The sequence below is a fragment of the Ranitomeya variabilis genome, chromosome 2, assembly GCF_051348905.1.
Source record: "Ranitomeya variabilis isolate aRanVar5 chromosome 2, aRanVar5.hap1, whole genome shotgun sequence".
Classification (NCBI taxonomy): domain Eukaryota; kingdom Metazoa; phylum Chordata; class Amphibia; order Anura; family Dendrobatidae; genus Ranitomeya; species Ranitomeya variabilis.
The window spans coordinates 189156309-189175402 of record NC_135233.1 but is presented as its reverse complement, the minus strand read 5'-3'; the positions used below and the strand labels follow the sequence as shown (position 1 = coordinate 189175402).

Here is a 19094-nt window from a genome sequence, read left to right as displayed (position 1 = left end):
AGAGCAGGAAGCGGACGGCAAGGGACCTGACGGACACCGAAAGGCGAGTATGTACTGTTTGTTTTTTTTGGTAACCAGGGTAAACATCGGGTTACTAAGCGCGGCCCTGCGCTTAGTAACCCGATGTTTACCCTGGTTACCCGGGTGCTGCAGGGCAGGGTGGATAAAAATCAATGTTTTTTTAAAAAAATCAAAAAAATCGGATTTTTTTGATTTAAATCGGATTTTTTTGATTTAAATCGGATTTTTTTCAATAAACTGCTTTTTGAGGAAAATATTTTACCATCCAAAGGTTCTTCCATCATGAGATAAAGCTGAGTTGTTTAACTCAGTAGAATAAAGGCTGTATATGTGTAACATTCACAATGCCATGCTCTTCCAGAGGTTTCTGTAGGATGCTGACTATCCAACAAGTTTGGGCATGTCAACTGAATGGAAAAAGAAACTAAACCAAAAGTGAAACCAAGCTAGAAGTGTGGAATTAAAGGGGCAGTATGAACAAAATGTGGAGGCTATTAATAGTTTATACAATTAAGACATGCTGCTTTTAAACACCTACCTATTGCCATATAGTAAAACAAAAAAGATTTTTACTTACTTTGGGGTCCCCCCCTCACCCTGGCGTTAGATCGTTGCCCCTAGTTTCGTCCGTGTAACTATGGGCGCACATGCGCACTGCTCTCACTTCTCATTTTAATCGTGATTTATATTAAAAAAAACCTTTTGATTTAAATCAGTGATTTAAATCATGATTAAAATCATGATTTAAATCGATCCGATTTAAATAGAAAAAAATCTTTTGATTTAAATCGTGATTTAAATCATGATTTAAATCGGCGTGATTTAAATCAATCCACCCTGCTGCAGGGGGACTTCGGCATCGTTGAAGACAGTTTCAACAATGCCGAAGTCGTTCCCCTGATCGTTGGTCGCTGGAGAGAGCTGTCTGTGTGACAGCTCCCCAGCGACCACACAGCGACTTACCAACGATCACGGCCAGGTCGTATCGCTGGTCGTGATCGTTGGTAAATCGCTATGTGAGACGGGGCCTTTAGAAGACCTGGACACAGCGCCATTGATTATAGGGACTTTGTCCCACAACAAAAGGATATCTCCTTTTTAAGAATGAGGGCAGTGCACCAGATTTCTCCGGTCTCCTCTAATCTCTGTTAAATAGAGTCTGGACCTCATTGTTGACCGGGAAGGTGCGTTTTTTCTGTTCCACTAATCCTCCAAACATCACGTCCTCAAGATACTTGGCTGCTTTATCCTCCTGTAGGCCCATAGTTGTTCTAATGGCCTTAAGGAGCTTAGCCATGTCCTTCATGGGACGGCACGGTCTGACACCCCCCCCGTGTCACAGGCCGATGAGGAGGACGCCGACTCAGTATAGCATTGTCTCTGTGATGATTTTGAAGAGGAGGGAGAGTTAGAAGAAATCTGTCTACATTTTTTCAACAGGGTCTTAAGGGAGCCCTCCACTTCGGATCTCATAACAGACCGAGTGGGGCTTTTGCATAGCATGCACTCCCTGTTCCTCTTCTTTACGCTAGCTTTCCTAGGCCTCTCCTAATGTTTTAAACAAACAATAAGGGGCCTATTAACCAAATGATGACATTCACAGAGATCACTCACCACCCGCTGTCATTCAAGGATACCGGATTCGGAGGATGTGGCAGGACACATAACGTATCCTCTCTTGACACCGAAGTGTCTTGGGATTCCCTGCTCCTCTGGCTGGGACGGCTGCTGCTCCTGACACTCAAACGGCTCCCTCCCATGTCTCCACGCTGATGCTGAGCTGTTGGCTGCTGCTGAAGATTGCCTTGGTCCATGTTGACCTGGTATGATGACTCGGGCCTTTAGCAGCCACCTGCTCTGCTGCTCACCCTTAAGAAGGGGTAGCCAGCCTCATCTTGTGGGGCCTCCCTTCCAGCCCTGAATTTGGACACCGAGCCCCCGAAGGACCCATGTACAGCGCTTCTAGCCACCCGAAGGCCGGCGCCACAGGTACGCAGCCCTACTCTTCTGACGCAGGGACGGGCCTGGGACAATCCTTTTCTCTTCACCCATAACAAGTTTCCGTCGATTTCAGAACAGGAATCCCATCAAGGACAGGAACTCAACTGAATCAGGGGAGAGGTACCGCTCTTTTATTTCAGTAGGTTCCGGTCCTGGCTGGGCGGATCCCTGTTTCAGAGTCTACCACTCATCCATGGACTAATACATTTATTTCTCAATTCACGTATGCCAATCTGGCGAATACTACCCAACTCATGTATGCCACCACAAAATCCACATACCAGGAAAAAAATCATCAATTCCAATATAGGATGACTAGTGGGGGGGGGGGTCCGCTGTTTAGGCACATCAGGGGCTCTCCAAACGCGACATGGCACCCGCAGACCATTCCATCAAAGTATGCATTCCAAAACGTCACTACTTACCTTCCAAGCCCTGCCATGCGCCCAAACAGTAGTTTTCCTCCACATATGGGGTATCAGCACAGTCAAGAGAAATTGCACAACAAATTAGGGGGTCTATTTACTCCTGCTACCCTTGAGAAAAAAAAATTGTGGCTATACTATCATTTTTGTAAAAAAATTAAAAAAAATTTCACAACTCAACATTAGAATTTTCTGTGAAGTACCTGGGGGGTTCAAGGAGCTCAACACACATTTAGATAAATTCCTTGGAGGGGGGAGAGGTCTAGTTTCTAAAATGGTGTCACTTGTGGGGAGATTTCCACTCTTTAGGGACGTCAGTGGCTTTCCAAAAGTGACATGGCAACCGCTGATTATTCCTGCAAATTTTGCATTCAAAAAGTCAAATGGTGCTCCTTCCCTTCCAAGCCCTGCCGTGCACCCAAACAGTAGATTTCCCCCACATATGGGGTATCGACATGCTCAGGAAAATATCACAACACATTTTTGGGTCCATTTTTTCATGTTACCCTTGTGAAAATATAAAATACTGTAGTTAGAGTTAAATTTTTGCGGAAAAAAAAAATTAAATGTTCATTTTTATTCCTCCCACATTTCAATAATTCCTGTGAAGCACCTGAAGAGTTAATAAACTTTTTGAATGTGGTTTTAAGCACCTTGAGGGGGTGCAGGTTTTAGAATGGTGTCACTTTTGGGTATTTTCTATCATATAGACCCTTCAAAGTCACTTCAAATGTGAGGTGGTCCCTAAAAAAAAAAAAAAAAAAAATATGGTTCTGTAAATTTTGTTGGAAAAATCAGAAATCGCTGGTCAGATTTTAATCCTTATAACGTTCTATCAAAAATATTGTGTTTCAAAAATTGTGCTGATGTAAAGTAGAAATGTGGGAAATGCTATTTATTAAGTATTTTGTGTGACATATCTCTGTGATTTAAAGGTGTAAGAATGCAAACTGTGAAAATTGCAAAATTTTACAAAATTTTCATCAAATTTCTGATTGAAGAAATGTTACCACTATTATGAAGTACAATACGTCAAAAAAAAAAAAAAAAAAATCTCAGAATCACTGGGATCCATTGAAACTCCTGAGTTATTACCTCATAGAGTCACAGTGGTCAGAATGGTAAAAATTGGCCTGGTCAGGAAGGTGAAAACAGGAACAGGGTTAATAATTATAAAAATGATATGGGGACCCCTCTTCTTAATAACCAGCCATGATAATACTGACAGCTGAGGGATGCAGCCCGCAGCTGTTAGTTTTGCCTTGCTGGTTATTAGTTATTTATTAGTTTTTTTAGTTATTTAATTCATCTAACAGGCTTATGAATACTCCCATCAGCAACAGCAGGTTTTCGACTGATGACAGTAGTACATCAGCCAATGCCTGTGACTGAAGGTAACCTTTTTACCACCGGTCACAGCTGCGGGCTCACCGTCTTCTGACAGTGTGGGAAACGTAGCTCTCTGAACGGTGGTTAAGATCTTATCACCGATCCGTGCCAGTGTTTGCCGAGCTGTCATGCAGTTGCCAGCATGGCAAACTACCGATGTTCGGACCCCCCGTTCATCTGAATGAAGTCCGGGTACTGTTCCGGTACCAGAACCAAACTTTTTTTTTCTGTTGGGTCAAACCCACCGTACACAAACATCCAGGGGTTCACCCATCACTATTCATAACTACCGTACCTCATGGTTGACTACAACTCTGTTTCTTTACCCGGGCTAAACAATCCTTCTGTACAAGGAAATGATGAAATCAAAAGTCCATTTACAAATAGCAACCGCTACAATTGTTCTAAGCCTTAGGCCGGGGTCACACATGCGAGTTTTACGGACGTAAGAGCGCAGAAACTACGTCCGTAAAACTCGCATTACATACGGCACAATTATTCTCAATGGGGCTGCTCCTATCAGCCGTATATTACGGTTCAGTATTATACGGCTTTCTACGGCCGTACAAAATCGCAGCATGCTGTGTTTGTCAGCGTATTGCGCAAAAAAAAAAAAAAATCGCCAATGAAAGTCTATGGGGGTGAGAAAAATACGGATTCCACACGGACCAGCAGTGTGACTTGCGAGAAATACGCAGCGGTGTTAGTGAAAAGTCGGTAATTCAATTGCCGGCTTTTCATTTCTCCTGCACAAACCCGACAGGATATGAGACATGGTTTACATACAGTAAACCATCTCATATCCCACTTTTTTTTGCATATTCCACACTACTAATGTTAGTAGTGTGTATGTGCAAAATTTCAGCGCTGTAGCTGCTGAAATAAAGGGTTAAATGGCGGAAAAAATTGGCGTGGGCTCCTGCGCAATTTTCTCCACCAGAATGGTAAAGCCAGTGACTGAGGGCAGATATTAATAGCCAGGAGAGGGTCCATGGTTATTGGCCCCCCCGTGGCTAAAAACCATCTGCCCCCAGCCACCCCAGAAAAGGCACATCTGGAAGATGCGCCTATTCTGGCACTTGGCCACTCTCTTCCCACTCCCTGTAGCGGTGGGATATGGGGTAATGAAGGGTTAATGCCACCTTGCTATTGTAAGGTGACATTAAGCCAGATTAATAATGGAGAGGCGTCAATTATGACACCTATCCATTATTAATCCAATTGTTTGAAAGGGTTAATAAACACACACACACACACACACGATTTAAAAGTATTTTAATGAAATAAACACAGCGGTTGTTGTAATAATTTATTGCTCTCTCAATCCATTTCCAGGCCCTCGCTTGGCAAAATAATAAACGCACAAGATACATACCTTCAGATGTCAGATCACTTCCCACGATGTAATCCATCTGAAGGGGTTAATTATTTTACAGGCACGAGCTGCGATAAACCACTCGCTCGTGCCTGTAATCCCCGGCGAATGAATGAAATGTAGGTCATTGACCTACATTTCCTACAGTCGCGGTGATGCGCCCCCTGGTGGATGTCCTCATATGACCTGAAGCGTGGGAAAAAGTTCCCAGGCTGCAGTTCATGAGAACATCCAGTAGGGGCGCATCACCGCGACTGAATGTCAGTACAGATCCAACTTTCCTTTCAGCACCCGGGGATTACAGGCACGAGCGAGTGGTTTATCGCAGCTCGTGACTGTAATATTAGTTAACCCCTTCAGATGGATTACCTCGTTGGACGTGATCTGACATCAGAAGGTATGTATCTTGTGCGTTTATTATTTTGCCAAGCGAGGGCCTGGAAATGGATTGAGAGAGCAATAAATTATTACAACAACTGCTGTGTTTATTGCATTAAAATACTTTTAAATCATGTGTGTGTGTGTTTATTAACCATTTCGGACTATTGGATTAATAATGGATAGGTGTCATAATTGACGCCTCTCCATTATTAATCTGGCTTAATGTCACCTTACAATAGCAAGGTGGCATTAACCCTTCATTACCCCATATCCCACCGCTACACGGGAGTGGGAAGAGAGTGGCCAAGTGCCAGAATAGGCGCATCTTCCAGATGTGCCTTTTCTGGGGTGGCTGGGGGCAGATGTTTTTAGCCACGGGGGGGGCCAATAACCATGGACCCTCTCCTGGCTATTAATATCTGCCCTCAGTCACTGGCTTTACCATTCTGGCGGAGAAAATTGCGCGGGAGCCCACGCCAATTTTTTCCGCCATTTAACCCTTTATTTTAGCAGCTACAGCGCTGAAATTTTGCACATACACACTACTAACATTAGTAGTGTGGAATATGCAAAAAAAAAGGGATGAGAGATGGTTTACTGTATGTAAACCATGTCTCATATCATGTCGGGTTTGTGCAGGAGAAATGAAAAGCCGGCAATTGAATTACCGGCTGCTCAGATATCGCGCTGAATGAAATCTAAATACAGAATATATATATATATATATATATATATATATATACACATACACACACACACTGTATATATGTTTTCCCGAACATTTGAGCACATAAATCCATTAGATGTCGGTTTTGCAAGCCTGCGCGAAAATCTCGCAGTACGGATGCCATACGGATTACATACGGAGGATGCCATGCGCAAAATACGCTGACACACCCTGCCTACGGATCACTATTTTGGGAACATTTCTCCGTATTACGGCCGTAGTACGGACGTATAATACGTGGCGTATTGTCTTACGCCAAGTGTGACCCCAGCCTTACACAGAGGCTATATCAATACACGTTGTGGTATAGCGACCCCTGTGGCAGCTAGGGGGCGCTGTGTGTGCTCCTTGAGATATGCATTGAGACATATATATGGTGTGCAAGGACCTGTGGTGATGTCACGCTCACCTAACTAGCCATGTGACAGGTACCTGGGTGTGGTTACACCTATGTAAAGGAGGTGTGTGGAGCACATAGTGGAGTGTGAGTGTTAGTGGGTAAGTGTCCGTCAGGGTGGACACACTTCCGTGTGTCCTGGCAGGACACTGCAAAGTGGCCTGTGTGCTGGACGGTCCCAGGTGGGGACAGACGTCCTGGAAGCACACAGTGACCATTCCAGGCTGGAGAGCCTGCGTGCTTGACATAGCACGGACGGTTGGTGTTGAAGGCTCCGGCGAGTGGAGTCGTCCTGGAAGCACCTGGAGACCGTAGACCTGGGAGGTCTGTGTTGAGGACCTGGGACTGACCTGAAGTCAGTGTGAGTGAGAAACGTCTCATGGATACCTCTGTGGAGAAGAGGGATCCGGGAAACCTGTGCGGCACCAACAGGTAACGGGAAGGAACCGTGTGACACTGACCGGGGTCAGAGTGAGAGACATTGTGTATGGGCACCTCGGAGGCCAAGGGGTGTCCAGGAACCCGTAAAGGTGGCCAACGGGTAACGGTCTGAAAACCGTGTATAATGCTGTCCGGGGTCAGAGACGAACTGTGGTAAAGATGAATATATGCAGACTGTGTTCAAACTGTTACCAAGTTCCTGTGGATATGGTTTACATTATGTGAAATAAACCGAAAAGACTGTTTTTGATAGAAAACCGTGCCCGAGTGCTTTGATTCTGCTGCCAAGCGAGTGTTCCCCAAGACACGTAGTAGGCGCTATGCTACAACGTGTCATATAGAGAAAGACACGCCAGGTCAGAGGGCGACGCAATTAGGAGGTCAGGTCAGAGGACGACGCAAGTAGGAGGCCATGTCAGAGAACGACGCAAGTAGGAGGTCAGGTCAGAGGACGACGCAAGTAGGAGATCAGGTCAGAGGACGACGCAAGTAGGAGGCCAGGTCAGAGGACGACGTGAGTAGGAGGTCAGGTCAGAGGACGACGCAAGTAGGAGATCAGGTCAGAGGACGACGCAAGTCAGAGGCCAGATCAGAGGGTGACGCACGTAGGAGGCCAGGTCAGAGGATGACACAAGTCAGAGGCCAGGTCAGAGGATGACGCAAGTAGGAGGCCAGGTCAGAGGGCGACTCATGTAGGAGGCCAGGGCAGAGGGCGAAGCAAGTAGGTGGTCAGGTCAGAGGACGACGCAAGTAGGAGGTCAGGTCAGAGGACGACGCCAGTAGGAGGCCAGGTCAGAGGGCGACGCAAGTCAGAGGTCAGGTCAGAGGACGACGCAAGTAGGAGGCCAGGTCAGAGGGCGACGCAAGTCAGAGGTCAGGTCAGAGGACGACGCAAGTCAGAGGCCAGGTAAGAAGGCGATGCAAGTCAGAGGCCAGGTCAGAGGACGAGGCAAGTCAGAGGCCAGGTCAGAGGACGACGCAAGTAGGAGGCCAGGTCAGAGGACGACGCTAGTCGGAGGCCAGGTCAGAGGGCGACGCAAGTCGGAGGCCAGGTCAGAGGGCGACACCAGCCGGAGGCCAGGTCAGAGGACGACGCAAGTCGGAGGCCAGGTCAGAGGGCGACGTAAGTCGGAGGCATGGTCAGAGGACGACACAAGTCGGAGGCCAGGTCAGAGGACGATGCAAGTCGGAGGCCAGGTCAGAGGGCGACGCAAGTCGGAGGTCAGGTCAGAGAGCGACGTCAGTCGGAGGTCAGGTCAGAGAGCGACGTCAGTCGGAGGCCAGGTCAGAGGATGACACAAGCCGGAGCCCAGGTCAGAGGACAACACAAGCCAGAGGCCAAGTCAGAGGACGACACAAGCCGGAGGCCAGGTAGGAGGGCGACATCTACACACTACACAGACCATCTTTGCTAGATTACACATGGGAACACGAGCAGACAGCGGCACGCACATGGAGATCAAGAAAGCAACGAACAATAGCGTTATTCCACAGGTGGCCATGTGGGGGCGCTGCACTGGTAAGTGTACGCTGGTGACAAGATATGGTGCCCGTCCTATCATTGTACAGGTCTCACAGTTCTTTTACCTTCAGCCATCTCTCGGTCAATAGGTGGCACATCATCAGACACAGTAAAATCCAAGGTGGCGTCTGCGATCTCCACCATATCATCATCGCTCGTACTGCTGTGGAAGCTGCTCAGGCTGGAGCGCCGAAATCCCTTGTTCTCCATCTCAGTAAGAACCTACAATGAAGATTTACACTGGTCACAAAACAAGAAAAGCAAAGAGACCAAAGAGAGGACGCAAACTGCAGAGGGCGCTACAGCAGACAGGGCGCCACAACAGACAGGGCGCCAGCCGCAGAAAGTGGAAAGTGTGCCACACGCAGACAGGGAGCCACCTGCAGAAAGTGCGCCACCTGCAGACAGGGCGCTACAGCAGACAGGGCGCCAACTACAGAGTGTGCTAGCCGCAGACAGGGTGCCACCAAACCATGCTGTGGAGATAGCGGTGTGCGGAGCGCAGTCACTCAATGTGAAGGTGCCATCTCCAGCCTCACCTCCCTCCTTACAAGACGCCGCTGATTCCAGGGCAGAATTAATGCAGAGACAGCACAGAAGTGACCGGGCTCAGAGGAAGGAAGAGCCGCTTCCTGCAGAGTCCGAGATCGCTGACGCACGCCGCTTCTCCAGAAAGAAAAGCTACATGTCAGCCCCGGCATTGTGAGTCAGCATCCATCGCTCACCCTACACACTCAGCGCAGGGGTCTCAGTCCCTCCATCTTCCCAATCTAACGCCCAGCAGCCTGACGTACACCCAGTGCTCGAGGATACGAAAACATAGGAAGTCCTGGGTGAGGGATGCAAGGGGGAGAGAGGTCTTATTAAAGCCTTAAGGGAATGTGGCAGCAGGTTGTTGTCACCTGATGTGTAAAGACAGAGACCCTGATTCTAGCGATGTGTCACTTACTGGGCTGCTTTCTGGACTTTTGATAAAAATTACAGTTTTATCAGCAGGAGATTATCACTAGATGATGCCTGTAGTCCTGCATATTCATGAGCGCTGAATAACCCCGTCCCCATCAGCGATTAGCAGCTTTCTGCCTATGCACAGTGTAGACAGAACGCTGCCAATCAGTGGTGTGGGCGGGGTTATACAGGGCTCAGTTTAGAGAACTAATAGATCTGCAGGAGATAAAATAGTGATTTTATCAAAATTGCAGCAAGCAGCACAGTGAGTGACACTGGAATCAGGGTCTCTGCCCCTACATCCCGCTGCTCTCAGGTGGGGAGCAAACACCTAATGATAGAATCCCTTTAAACAGATACTGATTAAAGACTACCACACATACCTCAGGCTGCAGGGCATTCTTACCAGGGGAGTAAGGTAATGTCTGGGGGCTCATAGCACTTAGTCTGGGAGTAGTTATTGATGGGAAGGAGCGGACTACGCCAGGAGCGCTGAAAGGCACGAGCCCAGCTGGTAAATCAGGCGGAACGGGGGGTAGTCTGGGATCTGTGGTTCTACATAATAGGAGGTGACATCTTATGTTTGTCGGATCGTCACGAGCACTCACAATACAAACTGCAGGTAAGAAATGTACTTCCCGTGAAACCCCCCAGAACGCCTGCATTACTCTGATGATGAGAGCGGTGTCGGTGTGAGCACGGCGTCTTACAGAGATATACAGTAGTATTATACAGTAGTATTATACAGTAGTATTATACAGTAGTATTATACAGTAGTATTATACAGTAGTATTATACAGTAGTATTATACAGTAGTATATATTCTGTACAGTTCTATACAGTAGTGAGCGTGCTCCAGACATCGGCAGCCGGAGGAGCGGACACTCCTTCTCGCTGCACACAGCAGTTCTGACGCTGCACAGCGCATGGCCGTTATTCCTATATACAGACGTTCTGACATGATCTTCTAAGTGAGTACACTGGCCCCATCAAGTCCAAAAGATTATTTAGCAATGTTTACAGACTGAGTTTACAAAATAAAAAATTATACTGACAAGCACTTCCTATAAAAATCAAATAAATGTACAGGCAATACAAGCAATGACCCACACTGACCATGAGCTGACAAATTCTGATTTACACCGCGGAGGGGGTGGGGCAAACGCAGCCTTTACACCACGGAGGGGGTGGGGCAAACGCAGCCTTCACACGGCGGAGGGGGTGGGGCAAACGCAGCCTTCACACCGTGGAGGGGGTGGGGCAAACGCAGCCTTCACACCGCGGAGGGGGTGGGGCAAACGCAGCCTTCACACCGCGGAGGGGGTGGGGCAAACGCAGCCTTCACACCGCGGAGGGGGTGGGGCAAACGCAGCCTTTACACCGCGGAGGGGGTGGGGCAAACGCAGCCTTCACACCGCGGAGGGGATGGGGCAAACGCAGCCTTTACACCGCGGAGGGGGTGGGGCAAACGCAGCCTTTACACCGCGGAGGGGGTGGGGCAAACGCAGCCTTTACACCGCGGAGGGGGTGGGGCAAACGCAGCCTTTACACCGCGGAGGGGGTGGGGCAAACGCAGCCTTTACACCGCGGAGGGGGTGGGGCAAACGCAGCCTTTACACCGCGGAGGGGGTGGGGCAAACGCAGCCTTTACACCGCGGAGGGGGTGGGGCAAACGCAGCCTTCACACCGCGGAGGGGGTGGGGCAAACGCAGCCTTCACACCGCGGAGGGGGTGGGGCAAACGCAGCCTTCACACCGCGGAGGGGGTGGGGCAAACGCAGCCTTCACACCGCGGAGGGGGTGGGGCAAACGCAGCCTTCACACCGCGGAGGGGGTGGGGCAAACGCAGCCTTCACACCGCGGAGGGGGTGGGGCAAACGCAGCCTTCACACCGCGGAGGGGGTGGGGCAAACGCAGCCTTCACACCGCGGAGGGGGTGGGGCAAACGCAGCCTTCACACCGCGGAGGGGGTGGGGCAAACGCAGCCTTCACACCGCGGAGGGGGTGGGGCAAACGCAGCCTTCACACCGCGGAGGGGGTGGGGCAAACGCAGCCTTCACACCGCGGAGGGGGTGGGGCAAACGCAGCCTTTACACCGCGGAGGGGGTGGGGCAAACGCAGCCTTCACACCGCGGAGGGGATGGGGCAAACGCAGCCTTCACACCGCGGAGGGGGTGGGGCAAACGCAGCCTTTACACCGCGGAGGGGGTGGGGCAAACGCAGCCTTTACACCGCGGAGGGGGTGGGGCAAACGCAGCCTTTACACCGCGGAGGGGGTGGGGCAAACGCAGCCTTTACACCGCGGAGGGGGTGGGGCAAACGCAGCCTTTACACCGCGGAGGGGGTGGGGCAAACGCAGCCTTTACACCGCGGAGGGGGTGGGGCAAACGCAGCCTTTACACCGCGGAGGGGGTGGGGCAAACGCAGCCTTTACACCGCGGAGGGGGTGGGGCAAACGCAGCCTTTACACCGCGGAGGGGGTGGGGCAAACACAGTGCCCCGGTGACCTGGCGCTCACTGTGAGGTATTTGCTTTCCGCACTGGGGAATATAGGACATAACATGGGGTTCTGTGTAATGGACAGCCCCTTTAAGGATGGGGGTAACCGGAGCGTAGGTGCCGTCATAGCCCCCCATGCTGAGAGCTGGCGGGGACCCCACAGGGCAGATCGGGGGCATGCAGAGCTTTACAGCAGCTCCAGGGTCCCTCACTTACCTGAAGACTTGCAGGACACTGTTCACACCGATCAGTCAGTCATCATCCCGCGAGCCCGGAGCTGCAGAGACAGGAAGAAGGCGAGGAGAAAGCAGCCATAGCCCCGTACACACAGCACAGTACACACAGTGCCTCCAGCGAGGAGAGCGCCCCCTGCACGGAGCACACTGCGCTACACCACGGCCGAGAATACCCACACAGGCTTACCTCACTCTGCAGGAGCAGCTACCTACGACAACACGTGATCTGCCCGCACCAACCAGGCTGAGCCCCTGTCAGGCTGCCAGGCTCCGCCCATGCTTACGTCAGCGCAGCGGCCGCCAGAGCTCTCGCTAGAGCGCGCATCTGTCCCTGTGTCTCTGTGACCTTTGTGATGTTTACTTTGTCAGAAACGTTTTGGTCTTCGAAAAAATGGCGTCCTGCTGCGATTAAAAGGTGACTCAGTACCAGGAGGGGCGTCAGCTGACTGCGCGCGGCCACGTACAGGAAACGTTTCCGGCGTTGTCCTGGCAGCTGTGGGAGGAGAAGCCGGGACCTCCCAGAACTGCAGCTCTCCGAGATCACGGGGGTCAGCGGCGTGTAAGAGCTCTGAGGCACAAAACTTGAGGTGGCTGTGTGTGAGGGAGGAATGTGCGGAGGGATCGGGCCTGAGTGAGTGGCGCGGGTGTCCGATCCCTGCATGGATCGTGCTGGTACAGCCTGGTCACACGGTGCGGTCTCCGGCAGCCCTATGTGTGGCTATGTACACTGCTGAGCAGACGGCGGAGAGCCCGGACCCCGGGTGCCGCAGACTGGAGAGCCCAGGGGACGGTACTCATAGGGAAATGTATTACCTGTGGGCACCTCCTGCTGTCACTGAGGTCATTAATGGCTGCCTGAGTAAGGAAATCATCAAGATCCGCTGCCAAGATCCTGTGCCAGGCAAAGCTCACAGCTGGAGGCTGGTATTCCCAGGCTGGTAAGGGGACATTGATATAGACCCCCCAGCCTAAAAATAGCAGCCCACCGCTGCCCAGAAAAGGCGCATCTATTAGATGCTCCAATTCTGGCGCTTTGCCTGGCTCTTCCCACTTGCCCTGTAGCGGTGTAATAAGGGGTTAATGTCACCCTGGTATTGTAAGGTGACATTACGGCTATGTGCACATGTTGCAGAAATGCTGTGTAAATGTCCACAGCATTTCCGCAACTCCCTGCTGTGGGAATTGGCATGCATTTTCCCGCAAACACAAGCGTTTTTAGCTTGCACAATGCTTGCGCTTTACAAGTGATTTGAAGCATCGCTTGGAAAAGTGATTGACAGGTAGGTCACACTTACCAGGCATAGTGCTTGACAAGTGTGACCAACTTTTTACTATTGATGCTGCCTGAATGTTAAAAAAATCTGGTTATTCTCACCTTCCGACAGCCCCCGATCTCCTCAGCGGCGCTTCCGGTACGTTCCGTTCCCAGGGATGCTTTGCGCGAAGGACCTTTGTGATGTCGCGTGACTCTGACGTCATCTCAGGTGATTCGCACAATGCATCCCTGGCAGCAGAAGCCGCCGCGTGCATCGCTGAGAGGCGGGAGCACTCCGGGGGCCATCAGAAGGTGAGTATATCCATATTTTTAATACTTTTCTTTACAGAAATATGGTTCCCAAGGGCCTGGAGGAGAGTCTCCTCCTCCAGACCCGGGTACTAGCCACACATGAAGCGCTCACTTTACGCATGGTGGGCATAGCCACATGCGTAAAGTGAGCATTTCAATGCAATCCTATGGTGGCGGAATCGCTGCGATTCCACAGAAATAATGAACATGCTGCGGATTTTACCGCTATGTGATTCCTGAGCAGGAAAACCCGCAGCATGGGCACAGCAACTGCGGAATCCCAGAGGATTGCATGGGAATGCGGTTTTTAAGTGTTTTTTAAGCCTTTCCGCTGTGGCAAAAAACACCGGCTAAGGCTACTTTCACACTAGCGTTGTTCGACGCACGTCGCAATGCGTTGTTTTGGAGAAAAAACGCATCCTGCAAAGTTGCAGGATGCATTTTTTTCTCCATACACTTGCATTAGCGACGGATTGCCACACGTCACATCCATCATGCGACGGATGCGTCATGTTTTGGCGGACCATCGGCACAAAAAAAGTTCAATGTAACTTTTTTTGTGCCATTTTCGATCGCGCATGCGTGGCCGAAACTCCTCCCCGGACTGCAGAGTGGGCAGCGGCTGTGTTGTAAAACTGCATCCGCTGCCCACGTCTTGCAGAAATTTCACAGCATACGTCGGCCCGACGCACTGCGACGGGCCCGTACCAATGCTAGTGTGAAAGTAGCCTTAGTAATGGAGAAGTGTCAATAAGGCTACTTTCACACTAGCGTCGGGCACTGCACGTCGCAATGCGTCGTTGTGGAGAAAAAACGCATCCTGCAAAGCTGCCCGCAGGATGCGTTTTTTTCTCCATAGACTTTTATTAGTGACGCAGTGCCACACGTTGCAACCGTCGTGCGAAGGTTGCGCCGTGTTTTGGCGCACCGCCGGCACAAAAAAGCGTTACATGTAACTTTTTTTTGTACGTTGAGACCGCCATTTTTGACCGTGCATGCGCGGCCGAAACTCTGCCCCCTCCTCCCCAGACCTTGCAATGGGGCAGCGGAAGCGTCTTAAGACTGCTTCCGCTGCCAACGTCGGGCATTTTGTCACAGTATGCGTCGGGCCGACGCATAGCGATGGCCCCGTACCGACGTTAGTGTGAAAGCAGCCTTAGACTCCTATCCATTACTAATCCTATAGTAATTAAAGGGTCAACTAAACACACACATGCAGAAAAAAGACTTTTAATGAAATAAAACCACACAGTTTTGACCATCCTTTTATTGTTCTGCCATTCCAAAGCGAAGCCCTCGATCTTCTGTAATAAAAATTTAAAGAAGCAAAAGTATACTGCCTGATCCGTCGTAGTCCAATATACTGAGTGTGCCACGACGTATCTGGGGGAGATAAAGCTTACAACCAGTAGTGATGCTAATGCCACCGCTGCTAATGCGACTGGGGAATGAATGAGACGCAGCGGGCGCAGGCTCAGTAACTAGCGGTGACGTCACCGAGCCTGCGCTCCCTCACTGCCTGCGCTCCCTCACTGCCTGACCTGGGGTAACCTCTGCACTGTGGGAAAGTGCCGGGGAAGAGGATACTGCAGGTAATGTATCTATTCTATCATTCTATCCTATCATTCTATTCTATCAATTCATTCTGAACTCAACTTTATTGGCATGCACAAAGAGAAAAAAACATGAAAAAAAACGCACCTAAACCTGCAGTTTTGGTGCTGCTTCTTTCCTGCCAAGATGATCAGGTTTTGCTGCAGAAAAAACCGCCCTGTGTGAACTTACCCTAAGAATACATAGATGTCATTTAACCCCTTAAAAACATCAGTTACTTATTCAAATCTGTAAGAATCTACTGTGTTCTCACTTTGATGCCAGTTGTGATGCACAGGACCCATTTGGGCCAGGCTGGAGGGTCCTGGGTTTGAGGTGGGGCTCCCTGTTCTATATTTCTGCAGTGTGAGATCAGTGGCCCAAAATCATTTAACGCTTTCATTAACGCCCTTCGGTGCCCACTTTGATGCCTATTTTTGTGCCAGTTTTATCATTTTTGCAGCTGTTTTTAAGTGTATTCATTTCAGTATGTATTTTATTTGTTGTTAAACCTATAAAAAACAGAAAAGAAAAAATTGCTGAATGAGAATCCAAATTCGCCTCATTCTCCAGATGGCGGTCGGCCCTCAGCGATGGCTCCTGCTTCTGTGTTGGATGCAGTGACACCAGGGATTGGTCTAACTCCAGATTCTGGGCTTTGGTGGCATGTGGCAGTGGAGCCTTTAGTCTCAGACCACTGATAGCGCAGCGTTACGTTGCTGGTTCTGCCTTTTCTCCAAAGCTGTTATTCATCATAAGGCTTTGTGTACACGGTGCGTTTCTGATGAGTTCTTCCGCGTGCAAATGGGCCAAAAACGCTTTGTAAACCTTGTGCAAGCTTATTGTATGACAATCCTGAAGTATTCTGCACATGAGTAATTTTCTGTGGTAACGCTACAGCTGGTATGACCGTTGGTCACAGCTCGGCGGGGTCTGACTGTCGGATGTCAGCGTGACCTCGCAGCTGTGACCTGCGGTAAAAAGCTTGCCACAGATCAGCAGTCATGGGCTGATGAGACTACTCCCACCGGGCTACGTCTGCTGTCACTGATAACAATGATGGCAGGAGCGCTGATGGGAGACGTAGTCTCATCAGCCGGTGCCTGTGCTCGCACTTAAAATAAATAATAATTACATACACATTCACATAAAAATAAAAACCCATTGTACTCACCTAATCCCCGACGCACTCATCTAGAAATAATGTAAAATAATAACCCACCATATACTCACCTGTCCACGTAATCCCAATTGTCCCACGGCGATCTCACGTGTAGAACAGCCACATCGGGAGATGTGACCGCACTACCCGGCTTCCGGTGATACTGACAGGAGGTGATCGCCCCACAGTGCATTACTGAGCTGTCGTGAGAGGTCACCAGAGTTCATCAGCTTTCAGGTTACATTGGGGGCTTATCTACAGCATTACAGAATGCTCTAGATAAGCCCCTGATGCCGGTGGGCTTAACTCACCTTCGATTTTTGCGGTGACAGGTTTCCTTTAACATCAGCCATCGACTTTCCCTCTACTGGTTATGAAAATTATGCGAGAGCCCACGCAATTTTTTTTTTCTTTAAATTAAGAGTTGCTGTCTGGTTACAGCCTATGTGGGTTCATTCTGTTAATGCTCATACATAGGCTGGTGACAATGTGTGTGTATGTGTTTACTTACCGACTTGGTAATGAGGGTGTCGGGCTGACATCTTTTCATTACTAAGCCTAGGTAAGGACTTGGTGTCAGTGATGGCTGCTGACACCAAGCCCTAATCCCATTACCCTGATGCCGCTGGATCAGCATGAAAAAGGTGGTGAACCAAGAAACATCACAAAAGCTTTTTTTTAAATATCTTTATTTAGCTCAAAAAAAGCAATCATTCCTGAAAAAAAAAAAGACCCCACCAAAAATGTGCGTTTTTGCCTCTGTTTTTCCTGCCAAGAGATGAAGAAACATTGCAGGAATTTCTGCAAGCAAATATTCAATGAATGCATATAACCTAACACCAAGCCGCAAATGACTCATGTTACTGAGCGCCGCCTGTGTGGCTTATACATGCTCCCATGGCTGCAGAGGCTCCACACTGGTCTCTTATCGATGATCAGCGGCAGAAGCTTTCTCAGACGACCATTAATGACCTGACTGATAGCAGGGCCCAGATCTGACAACTCTGACCGGATACAGGGCCCAGATCTGACAACTTTGACCGGATACAGGGCCCAGATCTGACAACTCTGACCGGATACAGGGCCCAGATCTGACAACTCTGACCGGATACAGGTGTCACGGGGATACAAGGAGGGCGAGAGCTAATAACCCGAGCCCCTGCAATTTCCCTCAGACTAGGGAAACCCTGTCTGACCCTCTACCTGAAGTTTACACTGAAGGTGTGCATGTTCAGGCCTCCACCTTCACCCTGACTCCTGATTCAGCCCTAGACTGAACACCACCGCCCACCACCCAGTGAATGCAATAGACCAATACCCACAGTTATGACAAACAAGGATAAAGGAAAATATACACCACGCCGCAGTCAATCAGGAATGCACTATAAAGGTGCAGGGCAAAATAAGTACAAATATAGGAAGGAGTAAATAAGACAAAGGAAAATACACCACCAGCAACGATTCTCCAACAACCAGCTCTCCACTCCGGACCGAGATAACTACGGATAAGACAGAAGCTATAATCGGCGACGCCCAAAGATCAGGAGAACCATTTAAAGGAAATGGGCATGGCCCAGCTTCCAATCCGAGGATCAGAAATTAACCCCGGAGCAGCCAGACGAAAACTAGCCGACGCCAATGAGCAAACAGTGGTCAAACGCGGAATTACCGCTGTCTGTCAGACGACCTGGTCTGGACAGTGTCCGACATGACAGTACCCCGCCTTCTACGAGGGACCCCAGGGCCCTCACGGCTTATAGGACCCGGCTTGTCCGGATGGCGACGATGAAAACACCTGACCAGCCGATCCGCATGAATGTCCGAGGCTGGTACCCAGGACCTCTCAGGCACATAACCACGCCAGTGTACCAAATATAGTAAAGTGCGGCGCACCACACGAGAGTCAACCACCCTGGAGACTTCAAATTCTAGGTTACCATCCACCAAGACTGGAGGTGGCATAGGCGCCACGTCCACAGAACCCACCACCTTCTTAAGAAGAGACCTGTGGAACACGTGTATTTTATACACCGTAGGGAGCTCCAGTCGGTACGCTACTGGGTTAATGACGGCGGTGACCCTAAATGGACCAATAAGCCGTGGACCCAATTTAAGGGATGGTATCTTGAGTCTTATGTTTTTTGTGGATAACCACACCCAGTCATCCACACTCAGGTCCGGACCTGGCACACGCCTACTGTCAGCCACACGTTTGTACCTAGCACCCACACTCAACAGGCGCTGTTTCACTCTCCTCCAGACTGATGACAATTGTGTTCCTAACTGGTCTTCCTCCGGAACGCCGGAAGAGCCTCTCTGACAACGTACAAAACTGAGGATGTAGCCCGTAAACACAAAAAAACGGAGACTCCCCAGACGACTCCTGGTGGTGATTATTGATGGCAAACTCA

The 19094-nt window shown here is 49.8% G+C and overlaps 1 protein-coding gene and 1 long non-coding RNA gene across 3 annotated transcripts in view; one reads left to right on the top strand and one right to left on the bottom strand.

Annotated features, from left to right (window-relative positions):
* The window catches only part of CLCN5 (chloride voltage-gated channel 5), a 100438-nt gene extending 87750 nt beyond the window's left edge, over positions 1 to 12688 (bottom strand). Inside the window, exons 1-3 of one of the 2 annotated variants that reach the window (XM_077283335.1) lie at positions 12549 to 12688; positions 12342 to 12402; positions 8745 to 8901 (exon numbers count right to left, since the gene is read on the bottom strand). In XM_077283335.1, the coding sequence (XP_077139450.1) occupies positions 8745 to 8889 (145 nt within the window). In that variant the 5' untranslated portion in view covers positions 8890 to 8901; positions 12342 to 12402; positions 12549 to 12688. Of the gene's footprint in view, positions 1 to 8744; positions 8902 to 12341; positions 12522 to 12548 lie in introns of those variants that run through there. The other variant, XM_077283334.1, reaches the window with a different exon arrangement.
* Positions 12689 to 12816: 128 nt separating this feature from the next.
* The window catches only part of LOC143804839 (uncharacterized), a 43738-nt gene continuing 37460 nt past the window's right edge, over positions 12817 to 19094 (top strand). The window contains exon 1 of the long non-coding RNA XR_013221116.1: positions 12817 to 12920. This is a non-coding gene — a long non-coding RNA (uncharacterized LOC143804839). The remainder of the gene's footprint in view (positions 12921 to 19094) is intronic.